The sequence below is a fragment of the Stenella coeruleoalba genome (assembly GCF_951394435.1).
Source record: "Stenella coeruleoalba genome assembly, chromosome: 9".
Classification (NCBI taxonomy): Eukaryota; Metazoa; Chordata; class Mammalia; order Artiodactyla; family Delphinidae; genus Stenella; species Stenella coeruleoalba.
The window spans coordinates 49949870-49964297 of NC_137155.1; the positions used below are offsets into that span (position 1 = coordinate 49949870).

Consider the following 14428-nt stretch of genomic DNA (forward strand, 5'->3'; position numbering starts at 1 on the left):
TTGGACAGCAGGAATACTGCTTAATTCTGCTGCATTGTGGTTAATAAAATTTAAGATTCTGTATTATCTTAGTGGGCATGGCTTTGTGAGGACACACCTTTGGATATAAGTAACCTTAAACATAATAGGGCAAATATGGATTAATCATGAAAATACTCATTTGGCTTCTAAAAAACACTATATGTAGACTTAAAGTTGATAAAAAAGGCACATGGAAAAATTCTTTCTCCGTGTAGGGAAAGAAAAATCCCAATAGTAGCTAATTCTAAAATTAGGACAACTTTCTGAATCTCTAAATGCTACATACTTGAGATATATAATAAGGTGATACATACTACTGTAGGCTGAATGTCTGTATCTCCCCAGATTCGTATGTTGAAACCTAATCCCCAATTTGTTGGTATTTGTTAGTGGGGCCTTTGGGAGGTGATTAGGTCATGGCGGCAGAGCTCTCACGAATGGGATTAGTGCCCTTATACCCTTATAAAAGAGACCTTGGAGAGGCCCCTTGCCCCTCTGCCATGTGAGGACACAGTGAGAAGATGGCAGTCTACAAAATCAGGAAATGGGCTCTCACCAGACATCAGATTTGCTGGCGCTTTGATCTTGGACTTGCTAGCCTCCAGAACTAGAAATAAATAGAAAAGAAATAAATTTCTATTGTTTTTATAAGCCACCCAGGCTATGGTATTTTGTCATAGCAGCCCGAACATACTAAGACATGCACCAAGAACTATGGCTCGTTAAAAGTGAAGAAGGTTCAAATACAGTGTAGTTAAAATGGTGAAGTCATTTTTATTTCAGTACTTGACAAAATATCCCATAAAATTCAAAACTTCTACCATTATACAAAAATAAGTCTCTACAAGTGATATTATCTGTCTTCATCACCAGTAGCAAATATATTAGGCAGAAACATATAACTTCAGTAGCCTTATAAGAAAAGTGCAGGACACCTCAAGCTACACATTCAACAGTAACATAATGCCAAAAGTTTAATCTTTTCACCCATTTGATAAATACACAAGGTTTATAATTTAATCATTTAAATTAGCATTCCACAAATATACATGTAATTTAATGATTATTGTGCATGAATACATACACAATGCTTATATGTACAAATTCCAGTTTGTTTTCATGTGCTGGCAAGGGATTTGTATACAATCATAAGCTGTGTTCAGATTGGTCCCATTGAATATCCACAATACAAAAGCACAAAAGAACCACTGATTTACAAAAGGGAATTTGTTTAAAATCACTTCGATTCATGATGTTTCAAAGGATTATCTTCTCATGCCAGCATGAAACTGAGTTGAACCTATAAGACAGGAACAGGATAATTCAATGATTTCAAATTAGATTGTGACTTATATCAGACTAGTTCATGATGGGCAGAAGATTATTACCCATCATTTTTTTTAAAATGCTTTGTTTTCCTCTAAAAAAGTCTTATTCAGACCTGAACTGATTTTTTTAAAAGGGATTTTTAATATATATTTAAAAGCCATTGTGGCTGGCTCCATAGCAATGCTAAGTGAGGTTAATTTTAAGATTCTCTGTGAAGTGCCCTGCAGGTTCAATGTTCTATACCTCTTGAAATATCTTTTGGTCTTCAAAATCTGGGTCTTGTGAAATTTAGATGCTCAAACCAACAAAGCCCAGCTATGATAATAAAAGTTTTCTACAACTACAAGTTTCTTGGGTTAGGTGATTTCTTGTATGAAGAGATAAACTACTAACTTAAATAACTGGTTATTAGTCCTATCTATTTTGTGGGAATAGTAGGAGAAAAGGGTCTCTAATAATAGTAACATACATATATATATATATATATATATAGACTTAAAGCTCATTAAATTAAAATGATTCAAAATCTTTGAATCGGAGTGAACTGAAGAGAGATGGGAAAAGAGATTTTTCTCACAATAAACAAGGAAGGGAATCCACTTCTACTAATAATGAAATTTTTCTGCGTGTGTTTTTGAGCAGAGAAAAATAAAACGTCATTCTTACAGTCTTTTGAATGGGATGGGTTCCTTGGATCATACGTAAGAGTACAAGGTCTTAGTAGAGATAATGGCTGCAGTAAGTGCTTAAAGTACTTGCGTCCTCCTCTCATCTCGCTATCCCTTATTTGCATGCCTCACGATGTATTACTTAGGAACAAGTTCTCTAGCAGACTGTGTAAGCTTCAGAGTACTTTGCACATTGGTGCTCGTCGTGCATTTCCCCTAATCAATCTTTTCAATGAGATGAGCAGAAATTTTGGGGGGCTGAGAATGGGATCCAGGGTGATAAATCATGTTTTGTCTTAAATTCCTAAAGTCTAGCCTGGTAACTCAGGCACTGAACTGTAAGATTTGATTATCCTAATGAGGAAGGTCAAGGAATTTCAGAAAGAGAAAGTGTTCCAGGTCTATCAAGCACTACGGTGCTGCCAATACTTGGTTAACCTGAGGGTACCTGACTGTACAGTTCCAAGTCGTCTCTGCAGTGCCTCTAGCCGAGTGATATAATCTGTCAGGGCTCTGTCAGGATCGTAATTCTGAAGCTGAGAACATGCTAAGGAACCAGGATTTAAATCAGCTGGAGGACCTGGGTACCTATGAGATTAAAAATACAAACATGAATCCCAATTATCCAGAAACAATACAAGTAACTCAGCCTACCACGACCCTGCCCTCAAAAGGTAGACCACTTGTACACTGCTCAATCTATATACCCCATACTACTGAGTCTGAATCATGTGGAAAGGAAAAAACTCTTCGATAAATTCAAAGCAGCTACTAAGTCATCAAAAGAATGTCCATCCAGTACACTGCCTGTCGCAGAGGCCATCAATAAAGGCTGCATATGTATAAATGCATCTTGCCCTGCAAACTTTAGAGGTGTTTTCATAATTCCAGACTCTCAATTTTAGTTAATACCTTTCTCAATGTCTAGCCACAGCATACATACTAAATAACACTTGATCAGCTCTGCTTCCTATACCCTTGGAAACCAGTTACAAATTCAAAAACTGTTTTTGATTCTGAGCTTTAGATTATGTAACTAATACATAACTAAAGACACATTTAGTTATTTCAATGCAAAGAAGTCAAAGCCCTAACACTGTCCTTCATTCTCTGTTAAGTATTAGTATATTAGTATAGATTTCATCTAATTCTTACCTATTTTGAAATGGTAAAGGAGACCTTGGATAGTCCAGATCTGATCTTGAGCGATACGTACTATGTCTTGGTTCTCCATATAGCTCCAGCCCACCAGAAGAATGATAAAATGGGTCAGTCTTTTCGGCACCTAAAGTAATCCAAAATGTACCTTGTAAAGAAAAAAAATAGCAAGCCCTTGAAAAATTTCTACAAAATGGATAAGGGTTCAAAAGACTTACTATACTGTACTACACTACTATCTCCTATGTATAGTCACTTTCAATTATTCTTGCTACAGGAGAGAAACAATAGTACAGCTTGTTTCATTTACCTTTGGATATTAGTATTTCTGATAATCTGGAACTACACCTCTAAGAAAATAAACTATTTTAGTTTTTAAAGACCGCTTCTTAGTTTTAACTAGAGGTGAAGTGAGGGGTGTCTGTGTGTGGTTTGACAGAAAAGGCAATGTGGATAAAAAATATTAGATGAATACAGCCAAGTCCTTTTATCACTCTAGTATACTGGCTTTTACTGGAAAAAACTTGAAACCAAGATATGCTAACTTACAACACAGAATTCATTATGGTACAAATTTCATCTGTTTCAGTATAAGGAGGCGTATTTCAAAAACATTTTGCTTAGAGTACCACATATATTTTCCTCTTTCTCTGTGTAAAACATGTGAAAGTGGTGTACTACCAATACATATAGATATGCTGTGTGTCTATAATTCTGTGTGCTCCCCAGCTTTTGACCTCATCCTTTTGCCTGAAATGTTGAAGCCCTAATGTTTCAGTGTAGAGAGAAGGAATTTTAACTGTTATATCACCTACTGGAAAACAGAAACCTGTTTGAATATTGCTAAATTGTGAAAATTTCAAATCAAAACTTTCATATCCTAGAGTAACAGCAATCCTATCTTGAACCAGAGCCTTAAACGCAGTTGTGCAAAGAGTGGGCTCTGGAGCCAGACTGTCAGGGTTTGCTGCTGACTCTACCACTTCCTACTGGGTAATTTGGGACAAATGACAAATGCTTTCCATGCCTCAGTTTTTCGTCTGTAAAGTAAAAAGAATAGTAACCGTACTTACATCATAGGATTATGAGAATACACGGAAAAAAGCAGGGCCTAGTGTGAACTAAGTGCTCCATAAATATCAGCTCTTATTACTCTTTAGAACAGCAAGGTCCCCAGCTTTGTTAGTTATAAGGGCTTTGTCTTTGGACAACACAGGTCCCAGAACACATTATTTGGAAGGTATTACACATGCAGTAATTTTAGAGCATCATCAACATAAGAAAAAATTCTATTTTGACTTCACCTGGATTCAATCCAAAGCCATCCCTGTTAATATTGACGGAACCAGAACTTGTGACTCGATGCCACCGTCGAACCAAAAATTTCATTCTAAAAAAGATCCCAAGAAAAAATTTCACAGAACATCTATAGTGTAAAGAGTATAAACATACACTTGCAACAAAAATCAAGTCATACGTTTAAATATGAATGCAGAACAAATTTCTATATAATCACATGACTGCCTAATCTAAGATTATGCACATGTCCCCTGGTTTGTGGCAAAACTGACTGGAACAGAAGAACAGGGCTTCCCATGAGGCACCAGAGGTCTCTTCTTTTGCCAGTACCAGGTTCTGGTTTTAGAGGTACATGGGACATAAAGAGATGAAGAGCAGGGCTTCCCTGGTGGCGCAGTGGTTGAGGGTCCGCCTGCCGATGCAGGGGCCATAGGTTCGTGCTCCGGTCCGGGAAGATCCCATATGCCACAGAGCGGCTGGGCCCATGAGCCATGGCTGCTGAGTCTGCGCGTCTGGAGTCTGTGCTCCGCGACGGGAGAGGCCACAGCAGTGAGAGGCCCGCGTACCGCCAAAAAATAAAATAAAATAAAATAAAATAACAGATGAAGAGCAAAAGCAGAAAAGGTTAATTGGATGGGCAAAGAAAGGGTGAGAAGAAATGAAAAGAAGAAGAATGGAGACTAAAGGGGAGATGAGATGGAAAGAGAACAGAAAGACCCTTAAATTGGCAGTAAGAGAGAGCAGGGAAAACTGGAAAAGGAGTGAGGCCATGTAATCAGGGATGAAAAGCAGTGATGGCTTCAAAAGGAACAGGGGAGGCTGTGTCACAGCCCAGCTGTAGCGAGTTGCTGCCTGCCCCGTCCTAGCCCAAAGAGCTTTCTGGAGCACCAGGTTTGACTTCTTAATTCTAACTATTTTCAAGGCTCAGTTTTAGGAGGGTCAAAATACAATAAACATATAAGAGGTCAAGAAAAAGAGGGTGAAAAAGTGAAGTCCTTCAATGGCAACTGGCTTTCATGGAGCCTTCCCGAATTCTTGAAATCGAAATTAATAGCTAACTCCTGTGATCTGTCATTTAGTGTCTCCTAAGTTATGTGCATATTGGTATGCCCCACTAGAAAGTGAGCTGCCTTCAGGGATTTGGGCAGGGATTATGTCTTTTTTCTTTATCAATGCATCTCCCAGCACTTAACCCTGTACAAGCTGTATAAGGTGATGAAGGGAATGAAAGATGACAAAGGAAAAGGAAAAGATGAGGAAGGAAAGCTCTTTGCTTTCTCCAACCTTCTAATTCTTATGCTACTGCCAAGAAAAGACAGAACCAAAAAGGACGCCATTTGGCAAGGAGTCTGGGAGACACAATCCACAGGCTGTAAGCCCCTGGCAGTATGGAGGCTGGCCTAGAAGGGCAGTGAGGAGCTGAAAGCCAGCAGATGCTACCCAGCACACAAAAACATAAATCACACCTCTTATTCTGCCTTCGTGGTCTTTTGAGGTACTTGTAAATAACCTGAATATAACGGAATTGGGTAATACTTAAAAAAAAAAATTTCCTTTGAGACTGTCTGGCTCCTACAGAAGTAAAAGGGAGAAGAAGCATGGAGAAGGTATCTAGGTGTCTGGGTATAACCAGCTAGCACCAGAGTTCCTAGCTTGGAACTACCAGAGCAGGAGTGACAAAAGCAACAGCACAGTCCAATGCAGAGTCAGGCCAGGGCTTTCTGTAGCTGGGCTGTGAGAGTGGGTTATTTTAGTAATGAAGAAAATGAACGTATGTCAGCCTAAGTAACTTTTCAAAAAACATTTTTCTCTCTTATGATCTCTTTTATTTATATGTCTGAACTAGTTCATGGACTTAAGCAGATTAAAAAAAAAAAAAAAAAAAGAGACTAAATAAATAAATAAATTAAAAAAAGAAAAGAGAGACAACCCAGATTGGATGTCCCAGCCGAATCACTGGCTGCCTGCCTCTGGGAGGGCCCTTCTCATAGGCTCTCTATAGTATAACATAAAGTATCCCTGACTAAAGGATGAAAACCTAGAGAGAAGTAGGCATGTTTCAGTGATGGCAAGTGTCTTATACTATATGAATATGGAGCACAACGGGCAGAGAAAAGAGAGAGAACTGAAAATAACTAATCTCTTTAGAAAGTCTATTAAAATGCATTTTCTTTCAAGTATTTTACCTCGAAATTGCCATGGACACTCTGACAGCTGACCGAAACCTGGTGAAGCCCTTTGGACGGCTGGTGATCACCTCTAGATCCGTGAAGGCCGGATGTCCCCCCATTCGGGCAAGCAGAGCCAGGGTGGCATCCTCACATTCCTGGAACCCACCCAGTAACAGAAGCAGGTATTTCTTTTGATAAATGAGAGCTTTCCGAAAACTTTCTGCCCTCAGGTATTTGCCATAAATTCTCTATGTTTAAAGAAAAGAAAAACATAAAGACATTATTAAGAAGTTATTCAAACTGTTCTCTAGGGGAAGATAACCTAGACTTTATTTTAAAAAAGTGGCAGTAGTAGAATGGCAGGTACCCTATCACTGTTTTCTACTTTATCAACAAAGGTAAAAAGTAAAGTTAAACCTTTATACTTCTGCCTCCCTTTAGTGAATGGATTTTAGCTCCTATTAATCATATTCATTGCAAAAATTTTTGTCTTTGCATTATCACCTGAGTTTAATTGTATAGAGCTACTTTATTAGTATCATCACTGATCTATTTAACTTTTTCAATGTTAATGTTTTCTGTCCCTTTAAGAGTCATAAATTTATGTTCACTCCATAGCTGGAATAAATATTCCAAACATTTTCTTTCCTTCCTTGTTTTTTTTTGGATTTTATGTTAACTGATTAAGGTAGTTGTACTACAATATTCATCATTAGTCATTAGAGAGACTATTCAGAGGGCTTACCACTTACAGAGCATGATCCTCTAATATCGACAGTAGTAGAGAGCTTCTGTTGGTAGTTGAAAAGCTAACTTTCTGTTGGTCTTTTAGGGATGAGACTGTGGGAAGTGGGACCATGAGCTCAAGGTGCTGCCTCTGTGACCATTAATAGAACTTAATCTTGTCCCAAACCCGGACATGCTTCACCACAATTTTTTTGTGACCAGCTAGAGATCTGCATTCAATGACAGACTGAGTACAGAGACCTAGAGACACAGCCTGAGTGACACCTAAAATTCTTTAGTCTGACAATTAAGGTTAGTGATAGATGAAATAAGGCAAAAGCAGAGGACCAATTCTAGTATACATTTAGATGGAAGATGTCTCCTACCTTTACAGTGGCATGCTCAGAGTCAGGGCTCAGATTTTGAAGTAAAGCTTCATTTCTTAGTTCAGCTTTTAGTTTGTACACTTCAGCTTCTGCCCGTTTCAAGGATTTCTGGAGAGTCAACTTTTCTCTGTTCCAGACTTCTTTTTCTGAAGCAATGATGGCTTCAATGTTGGGGCCACCACTGAATGAAAACCTAGAAGACTGCAGAGGCCAGAGCCTACTTACATGATTTTAAAGAACAAGTTTCTGAAGAAGAATCTGAATTAAACATATTAAAGGTATCCCTACGAGGGTTATAGAATGCTCAGCTTTCCAACCTCAGACAGGGAAGTTCAAAGCCAATCTCAACTGACATTAAAGAATATCCACTAACTTTTAAGTTTATGACCTTGCTGAGTAGATTAACTTTACAACTAAAAATCCGTGTGAAAGCCTGGCCCCAGAGAAGATGTTTGGATTAGTAGAGTTTTCAACTAAAAAAGTCTAGAGACTTTTTTTTTTGGCCATGCTTCACTAAAGGTTATCAGGATGTTAGTTACCCGACTAGGGGCTGAATCCAGGCCACAACAGTGAAAGTGCAGAGTCCTAACCCACTGACCACCAAGGAATTTCCGTTTTTTTGCTTGTTTTTTGTAGACTTTAAAAATGGACCATCTGGGTTCAAATGTTGAGCCTGTGCCTGAAAAAGTACACTGGAGAAGTGGGGGAAAAAAACCCAACTTGTACATAGGGAAGTGGGTCTCTATAGAAGCTGTGTGGATGTGTTATCATGCATCTGACCACACAGTTGGTCTTACAGGTCCTTCCTATCTTTATATTGGATGGTAACAGAGCTAGCAATTTAGTATTTTGTAGTTTTTAAATGGAAAAAATTTAAATAAATTCCCAGAGTAGTTTATTAGACTGAAATATGTAATTTAATGGCATTTTCCACTTCAGTTATGAACACAATTACTGATAAATAACTGACAAGAACAGGCAGAACGCACATGTGAACACTTCTTCACATGTATCTGCAATCGGTCCATAGGTAGCAAAGTACTTGGCTTTGGAGATAAGTATATCTTGGTTTGACTACTGACTTCAGTTTTCTGAAGTGCAAGGCAGGGTGTGGATAAGAGATTCTGAACATATATAACCCAGAATCTGGCAGAGAAGGCTCCCCATAAATAAATAATAGCTATTATTATTACTGTCATTCCTATAAAATTTTCCAGTGATCCTACTAAGAATCAGATGCTTAGTATGCTGCCATGATAAAAACAGACGTACATAATCTCTGCCAGCTCCTGTCTGTCGATAACACCTGATCTGCTCCTCCAGCTTCATAACCATGTTTCTTAAATCATTCTTTTCTTCAGTCAGTTGGCTGATATGTCCTGTCAGCTCAGTATTTTGTCTTAGTAGTCTTTCAGTTAATGAGCCACAAGAAGTACTTGGGGACCTTAAGGTAGGCTAAAAGACAAAATGGCAAAAGGTCATATAAGCACAAACTTTTACAAATAATGCATATAAAATGTGAAGTCACTGAGAACAACAGATTTCATGAAGAAATAGTGCTTGAGCTGCGTCTTAAATAATAAGTAGGACTCTACTAGGCAGGAAAGAAGGGCATATTAAGCAGAAGGAAGAGCACATGTAAAGGCACAAAGGCTTGAGCGTGAGTGTGTTGCTTTTAAGGAGCTAAAACACACCCGTTAAGATTAAAGGTTGCTTTCATTTTATGGATAATAGACCTAAATGTAGGGAGTGAAGAGCCATGAAAGGCTTTAGGCTGTAGCATGCCATAAACAAAATTTACGTGTGAGAAAGATTCCTTTGATAGTACTGCGCAAAGTAGAGTAAATTAGAGGAGAAAGATCCTGATGTCAGGCAGACACATCAGGAAGTTACTGCCAACAGTCCAGGTGAGAAATGCTGAAGGCCTGAATGCAGGCAATGACTAAAGGCACTTAGGAGGAAGAGGGCACAGGTCTTAGTGACTGCTTGGATGTGCAAGTAAGAATGAAGGAAAGGGTCTAGGGTGACTTTCAACTCTCTAAACTGGATGATATCATGACCAAAAATGTGGGTTTGGGACAGGAAGGAGAAAAGGAAGACGATGCTCAGTTTGGATTGTGCCTGTGAGATTCCTAAAGGGGTCACTATGGGGTATGTTTCCCCAAGGAAAGATGTCTCATAACTAAGTGAAAATATAAACCTGGACCACAGGACAAAGGTTTCAGAATAGAACCATAGTCTACAAGAAGATAAGCTCCATAAAGGTGAGATTTTTACCAGATTTCACTATAGCCCCAGAACCCAGTATAGTACCTGGCACACAGTAGGTGCCCAATGTAAGTATTTGTTCAATAATTAAGTCTACTGAGAATTCAGGCTGTGGAATGAATGAGCTTTCAGTTAGAGGGAAAAAATGGATGAGCATAAGAAGAACTCATGAAGATGATTGATGAAAGAAATGGAAGAAATGAGAGAATATTAACACAAAAGGAAAGGAAAGAGAGGGTATTTAAAATGGAAGAGGTCAAAAGTGTCAGATGCTACAAAGAAGCCAAGAATGTCAGGGACTGAAGAGATTCACCAGATTAGTCAATTGTCAACACACTGGTAGCATCCTGAGGGTGGTTTCATGGAGTGGTGAGGGTAAAAGACAGACTATTCTTTCAAGAAACTTTTCATAATATAATAAGAATTATAATTACTCAATAATGATAATTTTGTTTCCCCTCAAACTTTCACTACCTTCTATTGGGGAAAGGCAAACATTATTATTTTAAATAAATGAAAAGATATAATTAAAACTTTTTAGAAAATACAGTGCCAGTTTCAAATGATTCATATAATTTCCATTAAATCTTTGCTCTCGATACTATACAAAGTGTTTTTAGAAAGTTTTACCTCTTCGCCTGGCTGGCCACTTAATTTTTGTAGTTGTAAAACAATTCCATCAATATTTTCCTGAACCCAAACAAAATCTTCATCATCTGCTGTTTCAAACTGTAGTCTTCAAAAAAAAAAAAAAAAGGGCAAAAAGTCAAAACATATCATCTCAAGGAGCAGTGTTGACTAACACAAACATTATACATCAGGCAACACTGCTTCACCTCTTACTTCTCCTTTACATTAAGTGTTCTCTTTCCCTGAGTCAGGATGTTAACGATATTTTTTTTTTCAGGTATATGAGTTTTGTTAAAGAATATCACCTCCTAATGGAAACATGAATTAACTTTAAAATTTGAATTTCCCACCCCTGGCTAGCTAAGAGTGAGGGACAGATTCTGTCCAGCTTGTCTAAGAATGCCATTTCCAGAGGTCAGGCAGAAAATTCTAACCTATTGGAGGCTTTCTGGGCTAGATGCTGTAGTTTTGAAGCCACACGTTGAAGTTTTTGTCTGATCATTTCTAATTCATGATTATAGCCAGCTCCTCCTCCATTCATTTCAATCATTTTAGGATAGCTTGATTCCTTTGTCTCTCCTATTTTCTGTTGAAGAACCCAATTTCTGGTTCGATCATTGGTTAAACTCCAAGTGGTTGGCTGGCAATTTTGGACAGAAAAAGAAAGAGCAATCATTATAAAATAAATAGCATATCACATTCTTTCTTAGGGGAACACAGTTATTGTTTTTATTCCAAATAAACTTCTATAGATTTCATTTTTAAATGATTTGTACATAGCTATTTAAATAATTTAATCCAATATCAAAATTATATATGATCACATGGCTACAGTATTCTTTTAAAAAATATTTTAAAACAAAATGTCCATTTACCTCATTAAGATTCTGATATAGAATTCTTCTACTTTCTCGTTTTTCTTCTCGTTCTAGTTCCTGCTTTTGGAATTCCTGCATAATTCCTTGCAGTCGTTTCCCTTCAAGGTCTAACTTATAAACTTGTTGCCTTTTCTCTTCCAGTTGGCGCTGAAGATCTTCCACTTTGGACTGAAGCTCATACATTTTTTTCTGTCCCTCAGTGTTGGCCTCTTGTTCTGTCTGCAATGTCTTCCTGTGAACCTGCCTATCCTTTTCCATTTGCTGTCTTGTTTGCAAAGAATCCAGTTTATATTTCTCAGTCTCATTTAACAATTCTACTATGCGACTGTGTTTCTCCTCTAGCTGTTTCTGAAGCTCTTTAAGGAGGTCCTCAGAGGGTAAGGATGGCCGAGACTGCCCACTATCATCACTGCTCTGTAGTTGTGCATGTAATTCCCGTTCCCTATCCAGGGTACTGCTCATTTCCCGAATTCGAACTTTCTCAGATTCAAGAAGTACTTGAAGCTCCAAGTTTCGACCTCGTTCTTCGGATAACTGGGCATCATGTAGCACTCTTTGTGATTCTATTTTCTGCTGTGATTCATTTAGTTGTTGTTTCTGTTGTTCCAAAAGCTGATTTAGCTGAATATTCCTTTGTTTCTGACCCTCAAGTGAAAATTTCAGATCCTTGTAGGAGAAAGTTGAATTTAAGAATTTATGGTAATATTATGGAGAATATTTTCAATAATATTAAGTATACAATTGTGCCTTTATTAATACTAAGTTGATAGTATCTGGTAAAAGAACTGATTATCCAATTTACTAACTTGTATTTTCAGTGGTTAGAGTGTAATTATTTGGACAGCCAGTTGATTTTCATCAAAGAATATCAACAAAATAGAGCTAAGCTACGTAATATTTTCTCTCCCAACATTAATCATATCTGGTTAAGAAATATGAAGCAGAGTACATTTCTTCTAGGATTAATAACCTTTAAAAATGAAAGTATTTCTGGGCTTCCGTGGTGCCGCAGTGGTTAAGAATCTGTCTGCCAATGCAGGGGACACGAGTTTGAGCCCTGGTCCCGGAAGATCCCACATGCTGCGGAGCAACTAGGCCCGTGCGCCACAACTACTGAGCCTGCACTCTAGAGCCCACGAGCCACAACTACTGAGACCGTGCACCTAGAGCCCGTGCTCTGCAACAAGAGAGGCCACTGCAATGAGAAGCCCACGCACCGCAACGAAGAGTAGCCCCTGCTCCCCGCAACTAGAGAAAACCCACACACAGCAACGAAGACCCAATGCAGCCAAAAATAAAAACAAAATAAAATAAATAAAGTTAAAAAAAAGAAAATAAAAGTATTTCTGATATAATGTGATGGGAGTTCCTGAAAACCTTTGAATTTTCCAATACCATACCACATAACTAAAAATAATAGGACTTATGAGGAGAGCAGGTTTAGGGACAAACTACTCAAAACCTATAAAAATTTGTAATGATTAAAAAAATAGTAATCAATACCTGAGGAAATAACATGTCCTTGCTAGGTAGAAAGCTCACTGTGCCTGGAGGCTACCATCCATGGTGGACGTTAAAAAAAAAAAAAAAAAAAACCCAAAAAAGTAACAGGGCAGAAAATCTGGATTCTGGCTACACAGTCTTTTAGCACAGAGCTAGCGAGTACCAGGATTATGTGGATAGAAGAAGAGCTCCGAGCCAGGGGGAACTGTTAAAGTGGCACTGCCTGCAGTACAACCTGCTTTGAGCTGTGAGCTGTGCAAGGCTCGGGTGTGCCTCTCTGGGAGAGAGCCCAGCGTCTTAAAATATAGTAGCAAGGGCTCCTGCTGCCAGAAAAGTATCGCTGCTCTCCTTCCCTAGGAGAAAACAGGAACCTAAACTACTTCTGCATTAAAAAGACACAACTGCCATATTTATCAAATTATATATGCACTAATTCAAATTCCTAAAACACATGCTGTAGCAGAACAGTTTCTATGCAACCTTGGATGCAACAAAACAAAAAAAGATCATACCATTAGCAATTCCTGATAATACTTTAGATAACATTATAATATTCAACACATAGTGAACGACTTATTATACCTAATAATGAGTCTAAGGTCAACATTATAGGAAGAGGAATGTCTCTCTTCTATCACTGTGGATTTTTTCACAGATATTTAAAGACAAAGATAACAATACCTCAAGTTCTTCTTTATCCCGCTCTTCACTGCGTCCCAGCTTGGCTTTCTCTTTCTCCAAAGCCCACTGGAGCTCTCTGGACTTTTTCTGTTCACTTGCTAATGTGTCATTAAGCAAATGTACTTCATCCGTTTTATCTTTAACTTCCAACCTAAATCACAGAGACAAATGAACTTTCATAAAACTACTTTGACCAAGTATATTATTGACAGAGAACAGCTTCCACTGAAAAGTGGCGGCATATTATAAACTAGGTGGCGCTTCCCTGGTGACTCAGTGGTTAAGAATCCGCCTGCCAATGCAGGGGACATGGGTTCGATCCCTGGTCCAGGAAGATCCCACATGCCGCGAAGCAACTAAGCCCGTACGCCACAACTACTGAGCCTGCGCTCTAGAGCCCGTGAGCCACAACTGAGCTCACGTGCCACAACTACTGAAGCCCATGTGCCTAGAGCCCGTGCTCCACAACAAGAGAAGCGACTGCAATGAGAAGCGACTGCAATGAGAAGCCTGCGCACCACAAGGAAGAGTAGCCCCCACTCGCCGCAACTAGAGAAAGCCTGTGTGCAGCAACAAAGACCCAATGCAGCCAAAAATAAATAACTTAATTAAAAAAATAATAATAATAAAAAATAAACTTGCTAATAGGAAAATATAAACCTGCTAATAGGAAAATATAAACCATGTAAAGATTAAAGATTTTTTGACTG

General features: G+C 38.4%; 1 protein-coding gene across 12 annotated transcripts in view; it reads right to left on the reverse strand.

The window, feature by feature from the left end:
- Window positions 1-133: 133 nt before the first annotated feature.
- Window positions 134-14428, reverse strand: part of AKAP9 (A-kinase anchoring protein 9) — a 146355-nt gene continuing 132060 nt past the window's right edge. For 6 of the 12 annotated variants that reach the window (XM_079932613.1, XM_079932617.1, XM_079932616.1 and 3 more), the window contains 11 exons: window positions 13719-13869; window positions 11532-12200; window positions 11091-11296; window positions 10657-10762; window positions 9031-9213; window positions 7759-7959; window positions 6662-6894; window positions 4481-4566; window positions 3174-3324; window positions 2467-2606; window positions 134-628 (listed from right to left, as the gene is read on the reverse strand). In XM_079932613.1, coding sequence (XP_079788739.1) covers window positions 474-628; window positions 2467-2606; window positions 3174-3324; window positions 4481-4566; window positions 6662-6894; window positions 7759-7959; window positions 9031-9213; window positions 10657-10762; window positions 11091-11296; window positions 11532-12200; window positions 13719-13869 — 2281 coding nt within the window. In that variant the 3' untranslated portion in view covers window positions 134-473. The other 6 variants (XM_079932611.1, XM_079932614.1, XM_079932609.1 and 3 more) reach the window with 6 other exon arrangements.